The sequence below is a fragment of the Gymnoscopelus braueri genome, assembly GCF_963280865.1.
Source record: "Gymnoscopelus braueri genome assembly, chromosome: 15".
In the NCBI taxonomy this organism is placed as follows: Eukaryota; Metazoa; Chordata; class Actinopteri; order Myctophiformes; family Myctophidae; genus Gymnoscopelus; species Gymnoscopelus braueri.
The window spans coordinates 8,312,513-8,340,325 of record NC_137620.1 but is presented as its reverse complement, the minus strand read 5'-3'; the positions used below and the strand labels follow the sequence as shown (position 1 = coordinate 8,340,325).

Here is a 27,813-nt window from a genome sequence, read left to right as displayed (position 1 = left end):
ACTTGTAACAGAGTATTTCTACATTGCAGAATTTATACTTTTACTTAAGTAAGAAATGTGAGTACTTTTTCCACCACTGTCTAAAACAATAGTGAGAGATGGATTGCTGAGGTGGAGCGCTAAATCTACCATCAGCCAGTAGATTTGCCAAAGCCATGATACTCATATGCTGAGTTGGCGATGCCCAGGATAGATGCCAGGACCTTGTGGTGCAAAGGCAAGTACTGACTACAGACTCAGCTACCCGGACGCAAAAAACAAAACAGTTCAACAACATTCTGGTTCCTGTGTTGGGTCAAAGTTGTTTGTGCACTCATCAAGCAAATATGATAATTTTAGCAGCATTTAGAGTACATGTCACTGTTTGTGAGAAAGCTTTACAGATCTATGCTGTTCTTTTACATCACAGATACCGTATAATGTAAAGAATATAACCTCTTTTCCAGACATCACTAACATCAATGCAGTCACTCTCTTATGTCATCATTTCATAAAACCTATGCATATGTATTTATTTAATGCATATTCTTTAATACAATTTTTTTTTCTAAATGAGGGCGGAACAAACCAAAATAAAAGAGGAAGAGAGCACATGAATAAAAGAAAGACCGCTCCTCTCTGTAATTCAAAGCATAGTGAGGAGGTGGAGAATGTCAAATGCCTGCAAGAAGAATCGAATCACAAGGGTAGAAATGGCTGCAGATAACATTTATGATCACCTTGAGCTCCAAACGATAGACGATGCAACCTGCCAAGATGCTGGGATCAGGACTAGGCCTACAGCGAAGGAGAGAGATCTACAAAATATCCTGCAGTCTGGTAAGAGATGTTACTAAAACTAAAAATCACCACCAAATACTTTTTAAACAGGACATTTTAAGAATTTTAACTGATCTCACTGATTCACTCCCTCATTGTTTGTGTGTGTGTGTGTGTGTGTGTGTGTGTGTGTGTGTGTGTGTGTGTGTGTGTGTGTGTGTGTGTGTGTGTGTGTGTGTGTGTGTGTGTGTGTGTGTGTGTGTGTGTGTGTGTGTGTGTGTGTGTGTGTGTGTCCTCCAGAGATAAGACGGCAGAGGCGGATTGGAGTCAGAGTTGGATTGCTTTGTGCTGTTCTGGTTCTCCTCAACATTGCTGTCCCACTCTACCTCTGTAAGTCAAGTTTAAGAAGCAAAGTATTTTATTATATTTTGTTATGGATGTATGATGATCCAACATTATGTTTAATCCATACAATGGATTTGAATGAGACTGTTGGATCTCCATAGACAACATTATGTGTTTTCATGCCACACCAGCTCTCATAGTTACTCCTGATTTATACTTCGTTGCGCGCCGTGTCGCGCACCGAACATAACTGATCTACAAGATCACAACACATCACGCTGTGGCACGTCGTGAGCTTCTAGATCATCTATTTTCATGATACAAATCAAAATAAACTCCACTCAATCCCAAAACGTTTTTGTAGGCAGTTGAAAAGACTGATCACCTAAATGCTGTCTACAGGTCAACTTCATTGAAGTATAACCTATTCCTTGTCTATTGATAGCTTGCAAAGTACTATCCTATATCTGTTGCATTACTGATTTTTCCCCCCAACAATTACCAATTTTGTGGTGATCCTCAATTTGTGCTGATCCTCACTTTTGTGAGATAAATAAGTAGTAGTGTAAATAGTTAATGTTGGCAGGGAGTAATAAGTAAAGTAATAAAATCATCAACATTACTTTTGAAAAGAGTATCAAGTAATATATCACTTTTGTGTAACAAGCCCAACACTGATGTTCTTTTTTGGGCGGTGAAACCGCCCCTATAAGTGAGATTTGGAAAAATGTACAAATATCTTGGGCAGTGAAACCGGCCCTAAAAGTGAGGTTTGGAAATTTGTACAATTATCCTGCGCTGTGATTGGCCAATCACAATCTATTCAGGACTGTGATTGGCCAGTGTCACATGACACATGTGCATAGCCCTATATAAGCAACCATAACTTAAAAAACTAAAAAAACCAAATTATTGTTTTTTTTAAGTTATGGTTTTGTCCATCATAAAGTGTGTTTTACAAAAGATAAATGTATTTATCTTTTGTACATGATTGATCGACTCCATTCAGTATTGTGATTAGCTAGCAAGACACATGCTGACACTAAGTGGCTCTTTCAGATCAAAGCATATATATTGGTTGACTCCATTCAGTATTGTGGTTAGCTAGGAAGACACCGCCCACTTCACACAGGGTGTGATTTTTTATATATACACTGGCATATGTGACACACCTATTTATAGGATTTTATTTCGTCATGCGTCTCGCTAGCCAATCAAATTGGTGACAACATATTGTCACGTGTCACGTGAAGTTTGACCAATGTTAGCTTGGCTAGGGGGGGGGGGGGGGGGACACACAGCGGGACGGGAACGAAAACATACTCTCCACCTCTGGCGGAGACGAAAACATACTCTCCACCTCTGGCGGAGACAATAATTTGAGAAATCATAGCAAAACAGACAGCCAGCTGCTGCTGGCCAGTGTTGCCAGATTTTGCAAAAGAAATAAGCAACCAGGTCTATGAAAACTAGGCCATATGAGCACTTAAACCTATACATACATTGGCTATTTTCAAAGAATCTTGAAAAAAAGTGACAAATGTGGAATGTTTTTTAAACTGGTACTGGGGCCCCTGGCACAAAATATTTACAGATCCCCATCTGTACATATTTTGTGCCAGGGGCCCCAGTCTATTTTTGGAGGTCCTTGACATGACAATTTTTGAGGACCACTGGTTTAAACAACATTTAGGAAGGAAGCCCAAATAAGCAACTATGCTTGCCCCAAAAAACGCAACCCGCAATATTTACAAGCAACTTCACAGAAAAGCCGAAAGGTGCTTATAATAAGTAGACTTGGCAACACTGCTGCTGCCTCTGGACGCCAGTGTAAGTATATTTGCTCAAGTACTGTACTTAAGTATAGTTTTGAGGTACTTTTACTTTACAGGAGTACTTCCAATGTTCAGTACTTTTACTGCAATTTACAAACAATTTAAATATTTTTAAACTTGAGTTGTAGTTACTTTGTAGATTTGGATTATTATTACAAAACATACATTACCCACTTCAGCCCTATGTATTTTCGGCCATTTGAAAATAAGGCCAAAAATGCAATGCAACGCATTGTCATCATTTCCAGTTGATAACATATTCCATCGACAGTAGCCTGCCCTATCCTGTTTATCCATTGTCCCGAGTTTTTAATTAGTTGTAATTTGGAGATCTGGCTACTAGGCTTGCGTTGGTGATGGGAACTCAATCATAGCCATGCAAACTTTAATAAATTACTAGTCAGCCCCTGTCAGCCTAATATACAGCCATGCACCACATGGACGTTTTGGAACAGCACCACCAGGGACCTAACCTGACTCCGCCAGATGGGGGCGGTATTGACTTGAAACAAATGTGACGCAAGCTTCTTCCATCTGGCAGAGTCAGGTTACCAGTAGCCTCGGAAACCCATGCCTTTTTTTTTTGTTTCAAAAGAAAAAAAGCCTGGTGGAACCTTGCAGGAACGGTGGTTTAGGAGTGGGAGTGAACCTTGTTATCTCCTAACCAATCAGAGTGCAGAGGGGCGTCGCTCTAAATTTGGTGACGTCAGCGTGTTCAGTGCACAGGCCGGGGGGAGGGGAGGCGGGGACATAGATTAGTGAAGCAATAGGAAGCGGCGCTGGTACCGAGCGCAAGGCTTTGGATCTGCCCTTCAAGACCTTCGAGGGCTGGCTCCTCCAGTCTAGGTTACCAGGGACCGACTCTCCTCAGTACTCCTACCCGCTTATGAGCACTCATCCTGGGCATAGAAGCTACTGAAAAAAAGCAGATTGACAAACCCACCACGTGTGGTCCTTATATGAGCAAGTGTTACCCTAAAACTAAATTAGCTGTCAATATTCTTTTGGTACCCTATCATGTGCTTTTCTTATAGGTTCCACAAAGACACAGTGTAACTACTTTAACCTTACATCTCCATCAGCCTTTAGTGCTCTTTCTTGGCATAAAACCATATTGCTGTTCGCTAATTGTCATCTCTCCTCTTAGCGTAGCTTCCACTACTCTTTACCCCATAGCTTTATGCTGTGGCTAATGAGCTATATTACCTCTTTAGTTATACAACTTTGATTGTGTTGAATAATCTTATTAGGAACTCCACTCCAGTCTCAATCCTACAGAGCACCATGCAGACTGCTCTGTCTTTGTGTCTATGGTGCTGAAGCACTGTTAGGTGTTTGCTTCAGGTGGGGGCTCTAAAACCAATGCCTTGCTCAAGGTCACTGACAGGAGTTTCTCCCTCACATGCATGTGTTTGGGTGTGTAAGGAAACCCAAGTGAGCAGTGGGAGAACATATAAACTGCATACAGATAGAATCTCGGTCATGTGTTTTCAAGATAGCTATTATTTACTCCTCCTGATAGAACTGCTTGCATGAAATATACTTTACTTTAATATTAACAATTGACTTGCTGCAGCAGACTGTAATTTTTTTTATTTAGATCTCCCATTTTTATATTGTTTCCATACAGATCAGTCCAACAAGGTGGAGAGAGACCAACTAGTGAACAATTACAACCAAGTACAGGCCAGGAACACCAACCTGACTGAAGACCGAGGACAGTTACAGACCCGTTTTAACCAACTTAAGACCAGTTTTGACCAGTTGCAGCAGAGCAGGCATAATAGCCCAGATGAACAGAAAGATCTGTTACAAACCAGTGTTGACCAATTACAGAACAGACATAACCAACTGACTCAACAGAAAGATCAGCTACAGACCAGTTATGACCAGTTACAGACCAGTTTTAACCAGTTACAGACCAGACATAACCAACTAACTCAACAGAAAGACCAGCTACAGACGAGTTTTGACCAGTTACTGTCCAGACATAACAACCTGACTGAACAGAAAGGCCAATTACAGGACAGTTTTGACCAGTTACTGACAAAACATAACCAACTGACTGAACAGAAAGGCCAATTACAGGACAGTTTTGACCAGTTACTGACCAGATACAACCAATTGACTCAACAGAAAGACCAGCTACAGACCAGTTTTGACCAGTTACTGATCAGACATAACCAACTGACTCAACAGAAAGTCCAGCTACAGAGCAGTTATGAACAGGTACAGACCAGTTTTAACCAGTTTCAGACCAGACATAACCAACTGACTCAACAGAAAGACCAGCTACAGACCAGTTATAACCAATTACAGACCAGTTTTAACCAGTTACAGACCAGATATAACCTACTGACTAAACAGAAAGGCCAGTTACAGAGCAGTTCTGACCAGTTACAGACTAGGTTTGACCAGTTACAGACCAGACATAACATCTTGAATGAGGAGCGAGATGACATGACGATGAGGCTCTGTGGTGAGTGAAACATCACTGTTTTTATTCATTGTTATATCATGATGTTCATGATTTGTAATTCTTTTGAGGGAGAGAAAAAAATATTGTCCAACTTTATTGTTTTTTTTTTAGAATCACCTGGATGGCAGAAGTTTGACAGAGGTTGTTACTACATCTCTACTGAGAAGAAAAACTGGGAGGAGAGCAGACAGTGGTGTAGAGACAGACAATCAGACCTGATTGTCATAAAGAGCAAAGCAAAACAGGTAGTGTGTGTGTGTGTGTGTGTGTGTGTGTGTGTGTGTGTGTGTGTGTGTGTGTGTGTGTGTGTGTGTGTGGTGTGTGGGTGTGTGGGTGTGTGTCTGCGTTCATGCATGAGTTTGTGTGCGTTAGCTTTCGTGTGTGCGTTAGTGTGTGTGTGTGTGTGTGTGTGTGTGTGTGTGTGTGTGTGTGTGTGTGTGTGTGTGTGTGTGTGTGTGTGTGTGTGTGTGTGTGTGTGTGTGTGCGCGCTGGTGGGCATATGTGTGTGTGTGTTTTTCTCTCACATTTCTAAAGCCTTTTCAACTGCAATGAAAAAATAAATCTTTGCCTGCGGGTGTCGCTGTTGAGGGACTTTGCCTGTCAATCATCGCCTCTGCTCCGCTCCCCCCAAAGGAAAGGATAGGGGAGGGGAGGGGCGAGGCGAGGAGGAGAGTGGGCGGGATTAATGGCCTGTGACCTCACTGCCCAAGGGCCAAGCTCAGATTACTTTTCAGCCTAATTATTCAGAAAATCCCCGACCACAGAAAATCCACTGAATGTTCAAAGTTCAGATTTTTGGGGTGTAATTGAGGTCATAAAACCCCCCCAAAAACATAAAAAATAGTGAAAATGAACGTCATAGAACCTTTTAAACGACTGCCTGCAGGGAGGGATGGTTCAATATTTTGTGAGTACACGTGTTGGGTATTTAGGCTATCAATAAATCATTTTTTTTTGCAATTAGCCTATAACTACCGGCATTATTTAGATTCTAATACTTCAAAGCCATAATGTCTAAGAAACGAGAGGCTTTTATTTAAAGTAAGCGTGTGTTTACTTGACAATGTCACATTCATGGTTAAAATGTATTGTTGTTCACTGTGTTGCTGAAACTCGGCGAGGCGACGGGCTGACTTTAATCATTATGCTGAAATCCTGCGTCCCCCATGACTGCAAGGGGCTGCAAATGTTTGGCAATAAGGACCCCAATATTTTAGTTATGAGTTGGATCTGTCTGATAATATCATCTGCTTGAAGACGCTGTTTAAATGCTATGGGGAGGTGTTCTTTCCTACCCAACTCTCTCCTCCTTGCTCTGTCATCGGACACTGGGAGGATTTCTGCATAAAATGGGAGCCTATATTGAAAGTAGGCTATTATAATCCATAACGTGTTAGTTGGACGCCGAATGCAAACAGTCAACGTTTTATCCTCCACGTCTTGTCATTGTCGTCACCCATCATATAATACTCATTATATTAATATAGTAAGTGAATCCATAAAGTCTAATGATGGTGTCATTGCCGATCAAGCTCACACGTTGCATCAGGTGATTTAATTTAATGACGTATGTGTGATATAGTATAACCTTACGCAGCATGTCACTGCACTGTTTTCTAGCCTATCTAGTTAGTTGTCTCATCCAACATCACACTCCTAACAGCAAAAAAAATGGAAACACACACTCAGACGTGCACTCGCATCAACGTACACGGTCTCCCGACCCATAGGCCTACACCCCTCTCCCTTTAGGAAAAGAGTAGGCTACTGTAGGTTTTATTTTTAACGTTTTGAATTGTCTCTTTTGGTAAACATGAATGGTTTAGAATGTTTTTAAACAGGCAGTTAAACAAAAACAAAAACATTTTATTATTATTATGAAATAATCGGTTGGAAGATAGTTTTATCTTCTATCTCTTTCTCTCTTTCACTCGCCTCTTTACTATGACCATCTCTAGTGATCAGGCGGGGGGAGAGGGAAGGGAAGAATGGAAAAAAAAGGGAACTTATAAAAAAAAAAAAAAAAAAAAACTATAATAATGGAAAAATTGCTACTTTCAGTTGTACTCAGAGGAGTCACTCTGCTAGTCTCATGACAGACTGCGATAACAACGGTCGTAGTTATAGTAAGGGTTAATCGGCGTGTCTGGTTTGGGAAGACACTTCTGCCATTTGGGGGGGAGGTAAAGTGGCTTAACAACCACTGGGTTAGTTTGTTTTGTTTGGCCTTGTTTGGTTGCGTTATTTGTTTAGTTGTTTATTTTATGTTGTATGTTTGGTGTGTATGGATGAGAATTCACAGTGTCATTTTGGTCCACCAATATCCACCATGCCCTAGGATGGTTTTTTATCTGTGTCAATCACATCTGGCCTCTAAGGTGCCTTAATGGCTTCCCCATTGGCACAACAAGATGGAGGCGGGATCAAATTTTGTACATGGAATTGCAGAGGTATCAATAATCCTGTTAAACGCAGTAAAGTACTTCATCATCTCCAGCGTCTGGGTGCTCAGGTGATTTTTCTACAAGAAACCCATCTAAAAGTACCAGACCAGACAAAACTAAAGAGTAATTGGATTGGGCATATTTACCATTCTTCATTTCAGAGTAAAGCTAGAGGAGTGGCTATTATATTGCATAAATCTGTGTCCTTTGTGTGCTCTAGGGTAATTGCAGACCCAAATGGAAGGTACTTAATTATTAGTGGGGAAATGTACAATACTCCAGTGTTATTAGTTAACATTTATGGCCCAAACTGGGATGACGATGGCTTTTTCAGATCTTTGTTCGCTAGCTTTCCAGATATGGCTTCACGATTTCTTATTTTAGGTGGCGATCTTAATTGCTGGATATCTTCCAAGCTGGATCGCTCCTCCACCCGAACGCGTACACCTTTGAAATCTGCTAAGGTGATTCAGTCCTTTATGGAACAATTCTCGATATCTGATCCATGGCGTTTTTTTAATCCTTTAAAAAAAGAGTTTACTTTTTTCTCAAATGCACATCAGACCTTCAGTCGCATCGATAATTTTTTAGTGGACAATAGGATCCTTCCTTCTGTAAAGTCAATTAATCATAATGTGATTGTTATCTCGGATCACGCCCCAGTCACAATGAATATACATTTTAAGGGATCTGATGGTAGTCGAGCCCCCTGGCGCTTCAACAGTCGTTTACTCTCTAATGAAGGCTTTGTGCAATTTATCGAAAGACAAATAGATTTTTTTCTCTCTGTAAATACGACTCCTGATGTGTCCCCATCGCTGATATGGGAGACACTGAAGGCGTATATCCGCGGTGAAATAATATCGTACAGTAGCTATGAGAGGAAGATCAAGAGGAGCAAATTCTCTGAACTAACTAAACGTATTGCTCAGCTGGACATAATCTATGCCTCCTCTCCCTCCCCGGGTTTATACCAAGAGCGACTCGCCGTACAGGCAGAGTTTGAAGTATTGGCGACAGATCATACAGCAGAAATGCTGCTAAAATCTAAAAGTTCTTATTATGAACACGGGGACAAGGCTGGCAGATTGTTAGCATCTCAACTGCGGCAGAAATCGGCCTCATATCAAATTCCACAAATTAAAGCAGCTTCAGGCCTAAAAATTGACCACAAGGAGATAAATGACGAATTCAGGGAGTTTTATAAAGTACTCTATACATCTGAAAATACGGCTGACACTTCACATTTGGATAACTTCTTTGACCCACTCAATGTTCCTTCGGTTCAACCTGATCTGGCCACAGAACTGGAAAAAGATATCTCTATTGAAGAACTTACTATTGCAGTCACTTCGATGCAATCTGGTAAATGCCCAGGGCCAGATGGCTTCCCAGCTGAGTTCTACAAAGTGTTTATGCATAAATTAGCCCCTCTCTTAGCTGATATGTATAACGAATCTTTTAACTTACTTAATTTACCTCAGACCCTCACACAAGCTTCAATATCTCTTATTCTTAAAAAAGATAAGGACCCTTTGCTGTGTGCCTCATATCGACCTATTAGTCTGCTGAACATGGATTTTAAACTACTATCCAAACTTCTTGCCCTGCGTCTGGAGCAAGTACTTCCATCAATTGTCTCTCCTGACCAAACAGGTTTTTATTAAAAATAGACATTCTTTTTTTAATTTAAGACGTTTATTTAATATTATTTACAACCCTCCCACATCTACAAGGGGAGGCAGTGGTATCGCTCGACGCCGAAAAAGCGTTTGATCGTGTGGAGTGGGGATAATTATTTTATACACTAGAAAAATTTGGATTTGGTAAAAATGTTATCAATTGGGTGAAATTACTCTACTCGTCTCCCCAAGCCTCAGTGAGGACAAACAATACTCAGTCAGAATACTTCCCGATTCATAGGTCTACCAGACAGGGTTGTCCTCTGAGCCCCCTGTTGTTCGCCATCGGTATTGAACCGCTTGCCATTGCGCTTCGCTCAAATCCCCGTATCACAGGCATAACCAGGTATGGCTCAGAGCAAAGGGTCTCACTTTACGCAGACGATCTTCTCTTATATCTCTCCAATCTGACTACATCTGTGCCCGCGGCACTTGACACATTGGACTCATTTAGCTTTATCTCAGGATATAAGCTTAATCTGGGCAAGAGCGAACTATTCCCTCTGAATGCAACGGCCCACACTTATCCGTTACATAACTTCCCTTTTAAAATATCTCTTTACAGTTTCACATATCTAGGAGTTAAGGTCACAAGCGATTTTAACAACCTGTTTAAGGCCAACTTTGCGCCTTGTTTGGCTCGTATGAAACAGGACTTTGAGCGCTGGTCATTACTCCCACTAAATCTAGCTGCAAGGATCAATTCCATTAAAATGAACACTCTCCCTAAGTTCTCCTATCTATTTCAGTGTATACCAGTCTTCCTCTCTCAGGCGTTTTTTAAAACAATTGACAGTTTAATTCTGGAATTTATTTGGAACAAAAAAAGATCCAGACTGCGTAAAGAGTATTTACAACAATCAAAACCTCTTGGAGGAATGGCTCTGCCAAATTTTAGATTTTATTATTGGGCTGCTAATTTTAGCATGCTGCAATACTGGCTAAAGTTGGACTCACTTTGCCTTCCCCCGGACTGGTTGGTAATGGAAGCTTTTTCCACAAGACCTGTGTCTTTGACTGCTCTCCTACACTCCCCTCTCGACTGCTCTTCTTCTTTGTATACAAAAAATGTAATGGTTAATACTTCCCTTCGAATTTGGAACCAGTTTAAACGGACTTTTGCCTTACACTCCTTTCCAACTTCTGCTCCAATAACTAAGAATCATGTCTTTCCTCCCTCTTTATCAGATAGTGCATTTGCTGAATGGGCCAACCTAGGAATCAAACAATTTAGAGATTTATATATTAATAACGTCTTTGGCTCGTTTCAAGAACTCTCAAACCTGTTTTCTCTCCCTAATCACTACTTTTTTCGATATCTCCAAATTCGGAGTTTTATCTGTAACAGGTACACAAACTTCCCTAACCTTCCTGAGAAATGTCCATTGGACAGCTTTCTCGTTCAGGCTCCGGGGAAGAAGGGCATAATTTCACATTTTTACAATTTGATTCAAACTTTATCTGCTACACCTGTTCATCGTGTAAAGGACATGTGGGAGGAGGATTTGGGGGAGGAGATCTCTGACAGTCTTTGGCGAAAAATCTTGAGTCGGGTTCACACCTCATCGGTGTGCGCCAGACACGGCCTACTCCAGTGTAAAGTTGTCCATCGGGCCCACTGGACGAAAGCTAGGCTCTCAAGAATATTCGATAACATCGACCCCACTTGTGAAAAATGTCACCAGTCACCTGTAACACATGTACATATGTTTTGGTCATGCGGCTCTCTGAGCACATATTGGACTGAGATTTTTAACACTCTTACAGAACTAACTGGGACACTCATTGAGCCTAACGCCATTACCGCACTGTTTGGTACCTCCCAACTGCCTCTGTCTAGAACTCAAGCAGACTTGATAGCCTTTGTAACACTGTTGGCAAGACGCCTAATACTCATGAGATGGAAATCGACTACTCCACCCTCCCACACTCAATGGATAAGAGACATTTTTAATAACTTACAACTTGAAAAAATTAGATATACATTGAGAGGCTCTGTTAGAAAATTCCACGACATATGGGATCCCTTCTTGGTTTACGCAGATGGAATTACTTTTCCGATTATTCCTGATTGAATTTGTTACTTAAAGGGGTGGAGCTAAGGTGAGACCAAAATGACACTGTGTGTATGTGTGTGTGTGTATGCGTGCGAGTAGTTGTTTTTGGGTTTGTTTGTTTTTTTGTTTTGTGATGGATTGTTTTATTGTCTCCCCGGTTGCTTTAATGTTGTCTTTTGTCAGGTTGTTTTGTTTTGTTTGGTTTTCTTTCCCTCTGTTGAGATTCCTTCAATGTGAAGGCCTGTACGTTTTCTTTTCCCTTTCCCCCTATAGCACATACCATGAACCGAATGCCACTGAATGTAATATCAATGTGCAAAAAAACCAATAAAACAAAGTTTAAAAATTAAAATTAAAAATGAAATAATAATAATAATAATAATAATAATAATAATAATAATAATAATAATAATAATAATAATAGGCTAATAACTGACTTCATGTTAACATCCCTTTGACATGTAAATGTGTAACTATCTTAAAATGAATAGGTTATACATACTGTAATTGTTAGGGTAATAAGGTAAGGTATAGTAGACCTTTATTATAAATGTGAACCTAATGACTAATGAACTGAACTAGAGAAAAGTCATATATAAAAACAGAGCTTATCCTCCACTACCAGATGCATATTGGATGTTATTTTCACCCCTATACCTACCATATCAAATCACAATGCTAGGCTACATGATAATACCTTTCAGTATCTATGCTACTGTAGAAGTAGAATACCATTTCTATTGTTGTTCATACGGAATACAGCCTGATTTTGAAGCTTTGCTTCTACTTTGGTATAAATGATACCATAGTCTAGTAGGTATTCCAGTTATATAATCATCTACTATATGCACATTATGCAGTTATTACAACAACTGGTAGCCCACAGAACATGATGTCACTCACTGCTCAGATTATAACGTTTTGAAGTTATTAAATACAAAATGAATGATATAACTCACATAATATTGTCCTGCAGCACGCCAGGCTACCCATGTCTACTGCAGTGGTTTTCAACCCTTTTCATATCAAGGTCCATTATTTATTTGGCATTTGAGCCACGGAACCACCATTTGATGAGATTTAGACTCTCAGACCCAAGACTTAGAATATTTTGTTATCGTTGGATAAGATTTTCTCCACAATTCCATGCTGTATTGATGTTGGTACCATAGGAGAGATAACAGGCAAACGTTGATCAAAATGACAATTATTCTACATTCTCTAATTGCGTAGACTTTTTGTAAATTAAATAATGCAGATGTTTAACAATAATTGAACTTTGTGTAATATGAAAACGGGTCCATTTGGTTCCATACACTCTCAAGAGTTAAAGATCTAATAAGGGTCCATTTGGATACCAACTCTCCATCATTTAGCTGGGGACCACATGGAACCCCCTCAAGGACCACTGGTGGTCCCCGGACCACTGGTTGAGAACCACTGCTCTAGTGCATCAACATTCCCAACAGTGCCTTAGACACACACAGGGCACCTACAAATTCACGCCCACTTTTGAGACAGCGCCTCCACTCGAGGTCCATTAGAACGATGTAGGCCTACTGCAGCTGCCAATGCATTCCCTATGAGAGGATATGAGAGTTAGCCTACTGCTAAAATATTCCTACGTTAACTGGAGACGATATTGATTTAAATAAAAATATGTTTCCAAATGTATGGAGTGTCTTTGTCAACTTATCTTCTGGTTTTCTTAATAGTTGATGTGTTTCACATTTAATTTGCCACTTGAATGGATTACCCATAATGTTAACACAGCAAAGGGTAGACGGCAGACAGACAAGTTGTCACATTTCAGTGACATCACTGTCTTTACGAGCGCCGAGTGCCGATCAGCGGTGTACCCACTGTAGAGACAGGACAGGCGGTCTTCTGCCCAACTAAGATCTCGCCTCCCCTAGAAACCCCACACAACCTGAAAATGTGTCATTGCGTGCTTAATGTCCTCAAAGTCACGCATCCAACAAGCTTTGAGCGGAGCAGATTGGACCTTCTGTTCCAGAGATAATGACCAAAACATGTTGAAAACGGCCACTTTCGCCGGTTTTCTGGGTATTGAAAACCTCAAGGTTTGGTATATACTGTACGTCCGTGACGTATATACCATGCGACCACTTAAGCTTAAGATTTCAGATGCTAGAACTTTTGACACACTGAGTGTGTCGGAGTATATTATAGTATGTTGTGGGTAGTATATCGAGATGACAGATATGGGAAATTAAAAAGGATAAATTAAACAAATGGGACAGTTTATTAGAACACAAAAAAAATTTGCTACAGCCTCAGTAGTTAACCAGTGAAGTTACGGTATTTTACAATGCCTCTCATTGAGATTGCATTGAGAGCCAGGGGTCCCGGAATGCATGGACCGTGCGCGCCAAGCTGAATAGTGGGGGGACACAGTGTCCTTTAATTAAACAGGCGCCGGCGCCACTGTTGAGAGCTGCATGCAGTTCATCGTTCTAACGGACCTCGAGTAGCGGCGCTGTCTCAAAAGTGGGCGTGAATTTGTAGGCGCCCGTCACAGCCCTTGTGTGTCTATCTACTGGCTTGAAATAGTCAAGACACAGCAAATTCCTGCAGCCGCGCGGCACTTCACGCTCATCAATACTGCGCCGCTGCGCTGTGCTGCCTGTCTGATACCAAATAATAACTTATTGATACCTCTTCATACCAACTAATAACTTATATAATAACTAGGGAGTAATAAGTAACTAGTAATTTATTACCGTTCCTGAGTAATTATAACCAACACTGGTCATGAGATCCAGGTGAACCTCAGGATTTTGTGGCAACCACTCATTATTAGTGAAATAATTATTTGATTATTATTATAATCATATAATTATATTATAATGATATGAAAGATATACACATATGCTAATTATATTTTTTATTTTATTTTATTTACTCTATCATTACTTTGTGTGCACTCATTTCTCAATCCTAAAATAGATATGTTAACTATGTTTTCATTTATCCCACATATTTTCAAAAGTGGCAAAAATAGCCGATATACAAGCTTACAACACATTGCAACGTGTTGTGAGCTTGTAAATTGGCTAATTTAGCAATGAATACGTTTGAAAACCACTGAATATAATATATAAATAAGGATTTAGAGTGAAAAACGATCCTTGTAAAAGTATTGTACTAATTATATCTTCCTACTTCTACAGGTACTGGTACCCTGGTGCGCCTCATGGTGAACCAGCAGATCCTACCACTTTCACTAATTCAGAAACAGACTGTGTTGAGTATTATGATGGGTCTCATTCTTCCTCTTCGACCAGAGGATGGGACGACATGACGTGTTCTATCTTTACCAACTACTGGCTCTGTGAAAGAGTTATGTGCTGAAACCATCATGTTCACAATGTATCAGTTAGCTGGTGTGTTGGTACAGCTACATGATGGCTGTGTTTACATGTGGTAGTTTGTGTGTTTGCTCTGGTTTGTCTGCCTTGCAGTTCTACCCAATATGCACTGTAGACATTATATTACAATTTATATTCATATTTTCATTATGTAGCTCAAGAGGAGCCAATGTGAATAACATTAATCTAACAACCATCTGTTCCATTTTAATACCATGTAGATTAATATAATGTTCTGTTCTTAAAACAGTGCAAGAGAAGTTCTGCATCTATTTCTCACCAGTATTAAGCATTTTATTTCATTTTATTTGCCATTTAACTTTCTTATTGATTGATTATGTGCTTTACATAACCACTTAAGCCCTATTTTATACTTTGGCTATTAGAAAATATCAGATCTACAAGCTCATTGTAATGTGTTGTGAGGTTGTAGATCTGCTACAGGACCACAATGAAAACAAGCCCCTGGGGATTGTTGTGTTATTCTTTTAGCATCATTGTAAAATCATACCACTGTACTATTTGCCAACAGTTAATAAAGTATTCAATAAATCAAATGCTATTTTTATTTTTAGGTTAACATTCCCTCTTAATATTTGTTTTCTTTCTTTTTTCTTTTTTTTTCTTCTAATACATTTTAATGTAAAGCACTAGCTACACCTTTTGTATTACAGGTGATATAGACAGTTGTACAAGTTGCATTATTAGTATTATTATTGTTGCCAAGACGACGATGACGACGGGACAATCGTCCCGATTAAGGACGTAGCGTCAGTATGACGTCACCCTAAGATCATACGACACCATGTCCCACCTATTAAGCACAGCGGGAGGCGCGAGCGGGCGCAGACCAGCTGTTAGAGAAGAACTGAAGAGTATCTGGAGACTGGAGATAGGATCATTCCTAGGAGAGCTATACTCAGATAGAGTTGTACTGGAGGAATTGACCCCAGAGAAACCATACCTAATATCTCACAGCCCGCTGAGCCGCTTCGAGCCTCAGCCCCAGCCGATACTGCGACAGTCATAAGAGCCCAAAGCGCCTAAGAGATACAGTCCTTAATATATATCGAAGACGTGACAGTACCTCTGTTACAATTATCATCATCATCATCATCATCATCATTATTATTGTTATGTCTGTAGGCATTATAAACACATTCATGAGACAATGCTCTCATACAGTATGTGTATAATGATGCAAGACATCTTATATCAATGTTTATAAAGTATAGGTCGTGGGCATATTGCAGATTGTACATACATGCTATTCTCATGTTTAATTATTATTATTATCATTATTATTATTATTATTATTATTATTATTATTATTATTATTATTATTATTATTATTATTATTATTATTACAATTATTATTATTATTATTATTATTAACTCAACAGAAGTATACAGAATAACTGTTTGTACTAATTTGAGCATTAACCTCTCTTGTCATGAAGATGTGTTAACAACATGTAAATGATAGCATTACTCTAGCACCACCTTGTGGTGGTTGAATGTTTCATTACTAGATGAAACAGAGTTTAGAAGGTTTATTCAAACATCATCATTCAGAGTCTATGTGTCCCTGAGCAATACACTGCTCCTAATAGTTAGGATGGGTAAATGTTTTAATATCAATACGTATTAACAACAATACGTATATCAGGAAAGGAGGGGAAGTCCGCACACCGTAAGCTCCCAGTAGAAAATATTATTTGTTAGGCAACGTTTCGACCATAAATCAAGACCTGATGAAGAACATTTATGGTTGAAACGTTGGCTTACAAATATAACTTTTCTACTGGTGTGCGGACTTCCCCTCCTTTCCTGATGTACGTATTGTTGTCCAGCACCCGATTAATCATTTTAGGATGTGCGTGCTTACCCCTCGTTCCTATTCCAGGAAAACACAGACATTACTGCAAAATTGACCAACATCATCTCAGATGTTGTTCAGTATATAGATAACTTGTCCTGTATAAAATGACTCAATACTGTAAGTACAGTATAGATAACTTACTGTATATACTGGCTCAATACTGTATGAAGGTGCAAATCCTCCGCTGTATTATCATGCACGTTGGCTTTCATACTGGGGGTATTCCGAGGTGTTCCAAGACCAGCGTAAAGATATAATACCCATGTGGTCCATGGTCTCCTTCCAGCGGGACTCGAGCCCTGAAGACTTCCCTAGGGAGACTTTACCCAGGAAACATCCTTACTCTGCCAACTCTCCTGTTTTCACCAGGAGATTCCTGTTATTTGACCATTTCTCCTGGACGTCTCCTGTTCTTCAATTTCTCCTGTTTTGGGGGATTCCACCCTTTTTGTGTGGCAACCCATGTGTCAAAGGCCCATATAAGACCTCTCCTCATTGATATGCAGCCACGGCCATTCATGTTAATTTGCTAGTTTTTGATATGCAAATCACAATGTCTGTCTCTCTCTCTCTCTCTCTCTCTCTCTCTCTCTCTCTCTCTCTCTCTCTCTCTCTCTCTCTCTCTCTCTCTCTCTCTCTCTCTCTCTCTCTCTGTAACAAGATGCCCAAGGAGCTACCACTCTTAATAATAGCTTGAATTTATGTAGCGCCTTTCATGAACCCAAGGACGCAAAAATAGCCGATCTACAAGCTCGAAGACATTTGGTGTAGAGGGAAATAAAGAACGCACCAGTGCCAACTCAGGTCTGTTTTAGTAAGTACAGAGGGTCTAAGTGGTTAAGTATAGATCTAGAGTTTGACACCCATGAACCACAAGGGAAGAGGAAGGAAGGTAACGCTCAACAACTTTAGTGTACTTATCTCAACTGATCAAACATCACATTAAGTGCAACTTGAACACATTACAACCACAGAACATGTTATTCCCTCCTCTGTAGCACACTGGTTCTCAACCATATCATTGCAAATCATCAACAGTAGTGCAGACACACCCCAGGGAGAGGAAGGATATACATAATGAAAGAAAGAGGTTTGATGTTTTTGAATGACAGCGGTCCATTACCTTAAGAGGTCATAAACACTATAATAACCTGCCAGTTATCAAGGTGTGTCATATCAAAACATAATCTAGGGGTTTATACCACAAATCACTGGGATGTCACAACAACAACAACATTCACTTCTGGGTAGTGGATTTAATTAAAATGTTTTTGATAGTACCACCTGTGGTTCAAGAGCTTTAGGCCAAAACCTTATTTCAAACCGTACTGTGTGTGTGTGTGTGTGTGTGTGTGTGTGTGTGTGTGTGTGTGTGTGTGTGTGTGTGTGTGTGTGTGTGTGTGTGTGTGTGTGTGTGTGTGTGTGTGTGTGTGTGTGTGTGTGTGTGTGTGTGCGTGCGTGCGCGCGCGTGCGTGCGTGTGGGGTGCAAGTGCCCACATTCGTATGGGTGTGTGTCATGAGGACACAGAGTAGACTCAGTGGAGTAGATGTCTGGAGGTGAAGCATGCTGCAACCTGCAGCTGCCTTGACTATGAAGGTTATCTGAGGTTTCATCTCCACACTCTAACAATGAGAGAAGACACTCTGTCTCTGCCCTCCAAGGCCTCAAAAGCTCATATCATAATTATGTAATAATACAAAATAATAATAATAATAATAATAATAATAATAATAATAATAATAATAATAATAATAATAATAAGGGTAATAATAATAAGGGTAATAATAATAATAATAATAATAATAATAGCTTGAATTTACACATCAAAACAATGAACAACCAACAAATAAACAACCATGGACAGACAGCTAAAACAACTCACTCACATGATTCACTTGAGCTGAGCCCTGATTTAATCAGATCTACATCCTCTTCTTGCATGAAATTCTTGGACGTCGGCCAGCCAGAGGCGGGCCCCGGACTGGGATGCGAGTCAAAATAAAATAAAATAAAAAGGCCGCCACTGCGCGACATTCTCGCGCTCGTGCTCGTATGTGCACACGCGCGCGGGTGTTGACGTTGACCTTTTCTCCAGGACTATAATGTTGCCGTGCGAAAGCCCATCATAAACAGCCTGTGTGTGTGTGTGTGTGTGTGTGTGTGTGTGTGTGCGCGCGTGTGGTCGGTGCTGCACACGGCACACGGCACACTGCACACTACTGTGTGAAAATAGTCGATCTACAAGCTCACAACCTTTAAGCTTGTAGATCTGCGATTTTCACAATATGTATCTGTGGAACCGAGTCAAACTAAATGGGGGTCCCCAGTTCAAATATGATTATTTTGGGGGGTCACGGCCTGAAAAGGTTGAGAACCACTGCATAGATTGCTGATTCAATCAGGTCCATTTGGTTCCATTTTGTGCGCACTCAGTTGTAAATGTTTGTGAACTATGTGAAGAGAGACATCTCACTGTGTGAGAGAGACCGACAGACAGACAGATAGAGGGGAGGAAGAGAGGAAGAAGAGAGGGCTTGTAGATCTGCTATTTTCACAATATTTATCTGTGGAACCGAGTCAAACAAAATGGGGGTCCCTAGTTCAAATTATTTTGTGGGTCACATCAACAGTCTGTATTTACCACTTCCAACCTGGCATCCCTATTTTGGGTATGTGATTATAGGCAGAGATTTATTTGGTGTGGCTTGGGCACAAAAGGTTTAAAACCACTGCAGTATGCAGTGGTATGCAGTATGCACTCATGAGCTCTCGATGACCAATTTATTGATGTTGAACTTTGAATTATTATTATTTTCAAATAATAATAATAATAATTAAGCGGTCAAATAAAGAAAAAAATCAATCAATAAGATGATTAAATGTTAAATTAAATTAAATGCCTAAATGGTATGACATACGTAGATACATAATAACGCTTATTTTGTCTTGATCAACAGCAATACGTTTGAGAAAATACAGCGAAATCCCCAAATTCTTAATATCCAGTACAGTAAGCAACAGAAATTAACTGCAAACAAATTCTAAGTTATATGCTAGTATCAATATCACACAAAAGTAGAGAGAAGCTGTGATCTCACCTCACAAACAAATGGACAAGAAATAATCCTTTGGCAAACAACATCCATGTTCTGTTCATTTGTCAACAATGATCTATGGAAAGTTTATTTCAGCAGCTAGAATGTGACAGTTTGACATAGTTTGAGACGTTTTTGCTGCGCAGGCCAGTCCTGTTTAAGTTCATTGCGTTCAGTTGTTGTGCTGCTGTGCGCAACAGGGCATATCTCCGCCAGGCCAAGTTTACCTACCCAGGCCATGAAATTCATAGGCAGTCATATTAGCCAATTAAAATGAAATCTTCTAAAACCAGTGGTGGAAAGTAACTAAGTAGGCTACATTTACTTAAGTACTGTACTTAAGTACAATTTTGAGGTATTTGTACTTTACTTGAGTATTTCCAATTTCCAATACTTTTACTTCTACTCCACTACATCTCAGAGGCAAATATTGTACTTTTACTCCACTACAATTATTTGAAAACTTTAGTTACTAGTTACTTTTCAGATATAAACTATGATAAAATGAAACATACATTAACCACTTTAACCCCCGTTGTCCCTGCCCGAGCCCCGGAGCAACTCAGCAGAGGGGGAATAGGGGACCCCACCTTCGCCGGGTAGAGACGGTCCACGGGCTGCCCGGAGCTCCGAGGCGCACCTCCAGGGCAGGAAGGGGACTCGTCCCATCTGGTACCCAGGAAGGGTGGCCCTTCGGACGGGTTGGGCAGCTGAGCACCGGCCGCCACGGGGAGCCCCGTGGACCCCCGGCCGCCACGGGGACCCCCGTGGACCCCCGGCCGCCACGGGAACCCCCGTGGACCCCCGGCCGCCACGGGAACCCCCGTGGACCCCCGGCCGCCACGGGGACCCCCGTGGACCCCCGGCCGGTCCACGGGGACCCCTGTGGACCCACGGGCGTTGAAATAAAAAACTTTGAAGATGAAACAATACTTGGGAAAAAAAATGAAAAAAGATGAACTCAGTAGTGTCAATGTAGAGGAGACATGTCCTACCTCCATTATCCTCTGGGTGGTGCCAGAGTCTCATTTCAGGAACAAAAAAAAAAGAAAAGGGGCTACAATGTGATGAAGGCTAATTCAAATGTGGTTACAGACAAGACAACATGTGTCTATAACAGTGTTTATAAAAACCATAATGTTTGAATTATATGGTTTTATGTGATCACAACGTTTTGGGGTTATGTGTGTGCGTGTGTGTGCGTGCGTGCGTGTGTGCATGTGTGCGTGCGCGCGCGCGCGCGTGTGTGTGTGTGTGTGTGTGCGTGTGCAAAAAGGCAAGGGGCAATGAACTACTCTTACACCCATTGTTCTATAATACAATGTCATAGTAAAATGTGACTCTCTATGTCAGCATTGATTAATCTATGGGTAGGGACCCAAAGTGTGTTGTGGCCTCATTGTTGGTGGGTCGCCAACTGACAGAGAAAGACAATTGAATGACCTTTGATTTGAACTTGTTTTTCTAATCAAAATGGGTGAAGAGTTGTTTTTCTGCGGCTGTGTCTCTGCTCAGCTCACATGATCATGTGTGGTGGATCCTCCTTCCTCGTAGTCTGTAAAAAAAAAGTACTCAAATGCTTTACTTAAGTAAAAGTATCAATACCACTATTAGCTAGAAGTAAAAATCTGGTTTATTATTGTCGATAAATATGTAAAAACGAAAAAGAAAAGTTTGTCCGCTCATCAGTTCCGGGTGCGTCACAGAAGCGGTACGTGGCTATAGCACAAGCGATACAGGCTTTGGAATTCAGTACGCCTTGCACACTGTTGTTTTAAATTCCTAATTCCTAATTCTGTTATATTGTATAATACCTATTTCTAAGTTTTTTTAACCATTTCTAAATAGTATTTAGAAAACGGACCGTTTTCCGAATTTCATATATCAAATATACAATTTAAATTCAAATTCAAATGGCCGAAAAATTCACAGACCTTCCATTCATATAATGAAATTATCTGCCGTCTGTCAACGCCATTTATCACGTGCACAAACATAATGTTGCAAAACAGGACATCAAAGGCACATCCGAAACACATTTAGCATGAACGCACGTGAACTTCAATGAATTTGAGCACAACTTCTTAAACTGCGACACACTTCTGACTGACATGAACCGTCTGAGCAACTTGTTTGATGTGAACACCGCACGCTCTGACAGATCAAATAAGCACTGATTAACCTCAGGTGCGTGCGTGCGTGCGTGCGTGCGTGCGTGCGTGCGTGCGTGCGTGCGTGCGTGCGTGCGTGCGTGCGTGCGTGCGTGCGTGCGTGCGTGCGTGCGTGCACACTTAACAAGCACGCACCAGCCTTTTGTACAATAGTAAATGCTGCATCCATGGCTTGGAGAGGGCACTTTTTACAGGCAAAAGGGCAGGGGCTCGAGCCCCCTTTGATATCTATGTGTGCACGTGCACGTGCATGCATCGATCCATCCATCCATCCATCCATCTGTTTTTACAGAATGGGTTCCCAGATTGCATGTATGGTTAGGCTTGTCACAATTATTCCATAATTGCCTAATCACAATTATTTGAGATAATGACAATTATTGTCTCCGCCAGGCCGAAAGGCATGGCGAGAGAGTATGTTTTGTTTCGTATAATCGTTCTACAAGCTCATACTCGATAATCAATAATAATTGATCTACAAGCTTGCGACGCGTTGTGATCTTGTAGATCGTCTATTTCCACTATAATCCTATTTTTTTTAAAGTAATGTATTAAATTATTAAATATGTCATTCAATAAGTCATTCAATATTTCATACATTTCTTTGTATAATTAGGTTAATTATCATACCTGCCCTGTGCAACTTCAAAGCCTTAAAGCCAAACAGAAATGTCATTTTTATTCTCATGTTCCAGTGTTCAACGACAAAAACACAATTAAATCGTTAATGTCATAATTGTTACAGCCCTATGCATGGTTAAAGGGCAAGACCACTTTGGTGGAGGTTTGGGTTGTGTACGTGTGGTTACCTTGCCATGATGTAACTCCAAAGGTGTTCAAGAAATCAGACCAAATCAGTTGTATTTTGCTATTTAAATTTTGGAAGAAAACCCGGACTGGATACACGGATCTGGATCAGGATCCAGTCAGAAAACAACAGGAAGTTGACACGTTTGGTGATATTCTACTGTCAGAATCAGTTTTGTTTGAGTTTGCTTACAGGCTAAAAGAGCCTGCATCAGAGTGGTCTTGCCGTACAATGTGAGTCAATGAGGAGCATATTTTGAATGATCAATTTCTAGTCAATGGGGAAATTATTTTTGATTTCTTGCCCACCTTTGGAGTTACATCACGGCAAGGTAACTACACAACCCAAACCTCTACCAAAGTGGTCTTGCCCTTTAACAGTTCCAGCAGAGAGTCCCAAACGTCCGTTTCCCGGGCCACATTAGCTACTTCATACCCACTTGCTCTGCCTGCTTCTCTGCCATGTGTGTGTGGCCTTGGCCGCTTGGTATGTCCACTCCAGCCGACAGCACCTTTCCCCCTTTTCCTTCCTTGTGCAAATAAATACCCTTGGACTTTGTTTCTTGGTCTCGTGTCTGTTTGTGGGTCTGCCAGTTTTGCAAACTGTGTGAGTGCGTGCATGCATGTGTGCGTGTCTGTGTGCGTTGTGTGCGTGCATGTGTGTGACTCAAGTCAAGTCAAGTCATCTTTATTTATATACCACATAAAAAAAAAACAGCAGTTGACCCGAAGTGCTTCCAATCAAGGATGACCAGCAACAGCAAAAAAGCCATATAAAAGCATGCAAGTTCAAAACAAGTAACTCACACTGTGTGTGTGTGTGTGTGCGTGTGCGTGTGCGTGTGCGTGTGTGTGTGTGTGTGTGTGTGTGTGTGTGTGTGTGTGTGTTTGTGAGAGGTGTTTTGTTTGTTATTTGTGCACTTAGTGTGAACTATCATATTGTGATATAATGCAGTGCTGTCTACGCTTAGGACAGTGAAGATATGTATGTTGTGAGGAGGAGGACCTTATCAAATACCTGCAAGAATAATTCCAGTCACAAAGGTAGCAATGGCTGTGGATGGATATTATGACAGCCTTGAGCTCCAAGAGAAAGACAATCTAATCTGTGATGATAGTGAGACCACGACTACAGCTCCGGAGAAAGATCTACAGACACTGCAGTCTGGTAAGAGATGTCACTACAACGAAACATCGCCAAAAAACAACAACTTTTTAAAATATAGGTTCAATTACTCTAACACTGATCTCACTCCTTTTTGTGTGCGTGTGTGTGTGTGTGTGTGTGTGTGTGTGTGTGTGTGTGTGTGTGTGTGTGTGTGTGTGTGTGTGTGTGTGTGTGCGTGCGTGCGTGTGTGTGTTCCAGACATAAGACGGTACAAGCGGGTTGGAGTCGGTGTTGGATTGCTTTGTGCTGTTCTAGCTCTCCTCAACATTGCCGTCCCACTCTATCTCTGTAAGTCAAATATCTATGGTGATCCAACATTGTTTTTTTCCCCCTAATTTGCTTGCAAACACGATACCCCATAATTTTTTTAATAAAAATCATTACCAGTAGTTGTTGTAGTAGCCGTAGTATTAACAACAGTAGCTGTAGCAGCCTTGGTACTTATTATCTCTACCAGGAGATCATGTATTCAGTCCTGTCTGTGTGTCTGTGAGTGTGTCTGTGTACATCTCATCCTACGTGACATTACTTTTCACTTTCTTGTACAAGTGACTGTCAACTTGTGTCGCTGTCAATAACATTACAGAGTTGACCTCCTATCAAAGGACTAACTAAGCGAGTCTGGCAGTGAAAACATGACATAGTTTAACAGTGTGCTCACACCAAACGCGACTGGTTGTATAGGTGAAATATATAGGTGAAACTTAAATAGTATTTGGGGCGCTCCAGTGGTTCACCTGGTAGAGTGCAAACCATTTTGTCTCAGCACTTGTGCAACAGGCCAGGGTTTGAATCTGACCCGAGGGCTGCATGTCCCCTCTCACTCTCCTGCCATTTCCTGTGTCTCTCTACTATATCAAAAAAGGCTTTAAAATGTCTCCCAAAAATAAAACAATAAAAAAAGGTAAAGCGTGCTCCTCAGAGCACAGATCCACCCGCCAGGCCAGGTTGCCTACCCAGGGCCTGCTAAATTTCGATAGCAGTCATAGCCAATTGGAATGGAACCTGCTAAATCTGACTGTCATCGAATGTCAGTCCAAGTTTGGCCTCCCAGGCCTCCCTGATTCTGTTATTAGGGGAATCATCTTAAGACAGGATCATTACTGTAGGAGTAATCTCTCAAGAACAGATTCTGCTCTGCGTTTGAATCTGTCGGGGGGGTTCGTCATATCGCGTACGAACTGGCCTACAAGTGGGCGTGCCTTCAGATCAGGAAGCAGGCCGCGCTTTACCCAATCAAATGTAGTGGCCGGGATTTACGTGTCTGCCGATCCTTCCCCACTAGAAACAAACCGAAACTCATTTAACAATAGCGTCCTCGGAGCAGACAAAACCACGGAAAGATATTCACATTTTAACTTGCTCTTTCATCATAGAAAGAAGTGGGCTTATAACCAAAACGATCCATGTTCTCTGGGAGAAGTGGTATTAGTGTTCCGTGTAGAAATATTGTTAGTGGGAATGAAAACATAGTCGCACCACCGGAAGTGAAAGGCTGAAGGCAGACCAAAACCCCGGTTTCCTTGCGTACGTGTGCTACGTCAACTTCCTCCCAGAGCCAAGTGAGATAGTAAAAAACAGCAGAGGGCGCTGTTTTTCCTTTTCATTTGGCGATTTTCATTTGGCGAAACACGTGTTTTGCAAAAATCGGCCTCCTGGTGGCTTTATAAAAGGCTGATGTGAAAAATGCAGGACAGCGGTTTTTCCTTGGCCTCTAGGGAGTGTGCGTGTCAAGTTTCACACTGATCGGTGCAGTATAGGTAAAAACATGTCTAACCCTACGTGTTTTGTAAATACATTATGATGATAGATTTACTTATTATATGACTTGAAGAGGAGGTATATTGTATTAAGTGAATCTCCAATTTCTTAAATATTGTTTCCTTACAGATCAGTCCTTCAAGACGGAGAGAGAGCAACTAGTGACCAGTTACAACCAATTACATGCCAGGAACAACAACCTGACTGGAGACAGAGACCAATTACAGACCGGTTTTAACCAGTTACAGACCAGACATAACCAACTGACTGAACAGAAAGATCATGTGCAGACCAGTTTTGACCAGTTACAGATCAGTTTTGACCAGTTACAGACCAGACATAACCAACTGACTGAGCAGAAAGGCCAGTTACAGGCCAGTTTTGACCAGTTACAGACCAGTTTTGACCAGTTACAGACCAGACATAACCAAATGACTGAACAGAAAGGCCATTTACAGACCAGTTATAACCAACTTAGTAGACAGAAAGGCCAGTTACAAACCAGTTTTGACCAGTTACAGACCCGTTATAACCAAATGACTGAACAGAAAGGCCATTTACAGACCAATTTTAACCAACTTACAAGACAGAAAGGCCAATCACAGACCAGTTTTGACCAGTTACAGACCCGTTATAACCAAATGACTGAACAGAAAAAACTGTTACAAACCAGTTTTGACCAGTTACAGACCAGACATAACCAACTGACTGAACAGAAAGACCAGTTACAGACCAGTTTTGACCAGTTACAGAACATACATAACAACTTGATTGAACAGAAAGGCCAGTTACAGACCAGTTATAACCAACTGACTGAACAGAAAAAACTGTTACAAACTAGTTTTGACAAGTTACAGACGAGATTGGACCAGTTACAGAACAAGTATAACAACGTGACTGAAGAGAGAGATGACCTGAAGATGAGACTCTGTGGTCAGTGAGATATCACAGTTTTTTGTCATTTGTATATGATGTTGTTCATTAATTTGTAATTAATTTTATCACATGAAAGAACAGTGGCTAAGTTTGTTGTTTTGTTGTTAGAATCACCTGGATGGCAGAAATTTTACAAAGATTGTTTCTACATCTCTACTGAGACAAAAAACTGGGAGGAGAGTAGACAGTGGTGTAGAGACAGACAATCAGACCTGATTGTCATAAACAGCCAAGAAAAACAGGTATGGTGTGTGTGTGTTTCTGTGTGTGTGTGTGTGCGTACGTGCGTGCGTGCCAAGGGTGCGTGCGTGCCTGCATGTACATTTGTGCGTGTTGTAATCTATTCCACTTTCAGCTTCAGCCTCAACTTTGTCACATCACAAGTTTACAGGTGTAAAGAGGGGAACATTTAGCATTTTCACAAAAATTGTCTTATGAATAGAGAAAGAAACAAACAAGGGAAAGAATGCACAATATCAAAGCATATATACGTAAAATGTCATAAATATAATCTTTTACACATATGGTGCCTGGTAAAAAGACTAGCAAAAATAAAAGCATTGCTTCCTGGCAATACTTTTTTTGTGGAGAAATAAGAATCTATTACAGTTTGTACATCAGTAACCAACGTTTCTGTTCAGGACTTTGTTGAACGTGTAAGCAAGAGAGTGTGGCTGGGTTTGACTGACAGAGAGGATGAAAGAACATATAAGTGGGTGGATGGAACACAACTGACCACACCAACGTAAGACTTATCTTCATTTTACCCTCATTCTTCTTCTTTCGGCTATTTCTCATCAGGGGTCACTGTTCTCTGTTTCGTCCTCGGTCACTCCAGTCACCTGCATGACCTCTCTAACCGCATCCATAAACCTCCTCTTTGGCCTTCCTCTTCTCCTCAGCTCCATCTTCAGCATCTTTGGTCCCAGTGTACCCCTCATCCCTCCTCTGCACACGTCCAAACCATCTCAAACTCGTCTGTCTTGTTTTATCCCCTAG

The 27,813-nt window shown here is 40.9% G+C and overlaps 2 protein-coding genes across 2 annotated transcripts in view; both read left to right on the top strand.

Moving 5' to 3' along the window:
• Positions 1 to 27,813, top strand: part of LOC308101333 (uncharacterized protein) — a gene marked incomplete at its 3' end in the record, with an annotated part of 51,977 nt that overhangs the window by 22,529 nt on the left and 1,635 nt on the right. The window lies entirely within an intron of this gene.
• LOC308102111 (uncharacterized protein) lies at positions 652 to 27,813 on the top strand (the record flags this gene model as incomplete). Its single annotated transcript, XM_080451714.1, has 6 exons — positions 652 to 819; positions 1,060 to 1,149; positions 4,570 to 5,418; positions 5,530 to 5,663; positions 27,456 to 27,559; positions 27,717 to 27,813. The coding sequence occupies exons 1-6, from the start codon at positions 693 to 695 to the stop codon at positions 27,811 to 27,813; spliced, it is 1,401 nt and encodes a 466-aa protein (XP_080307840.1). The 5' UTR covers positions 652 to 692.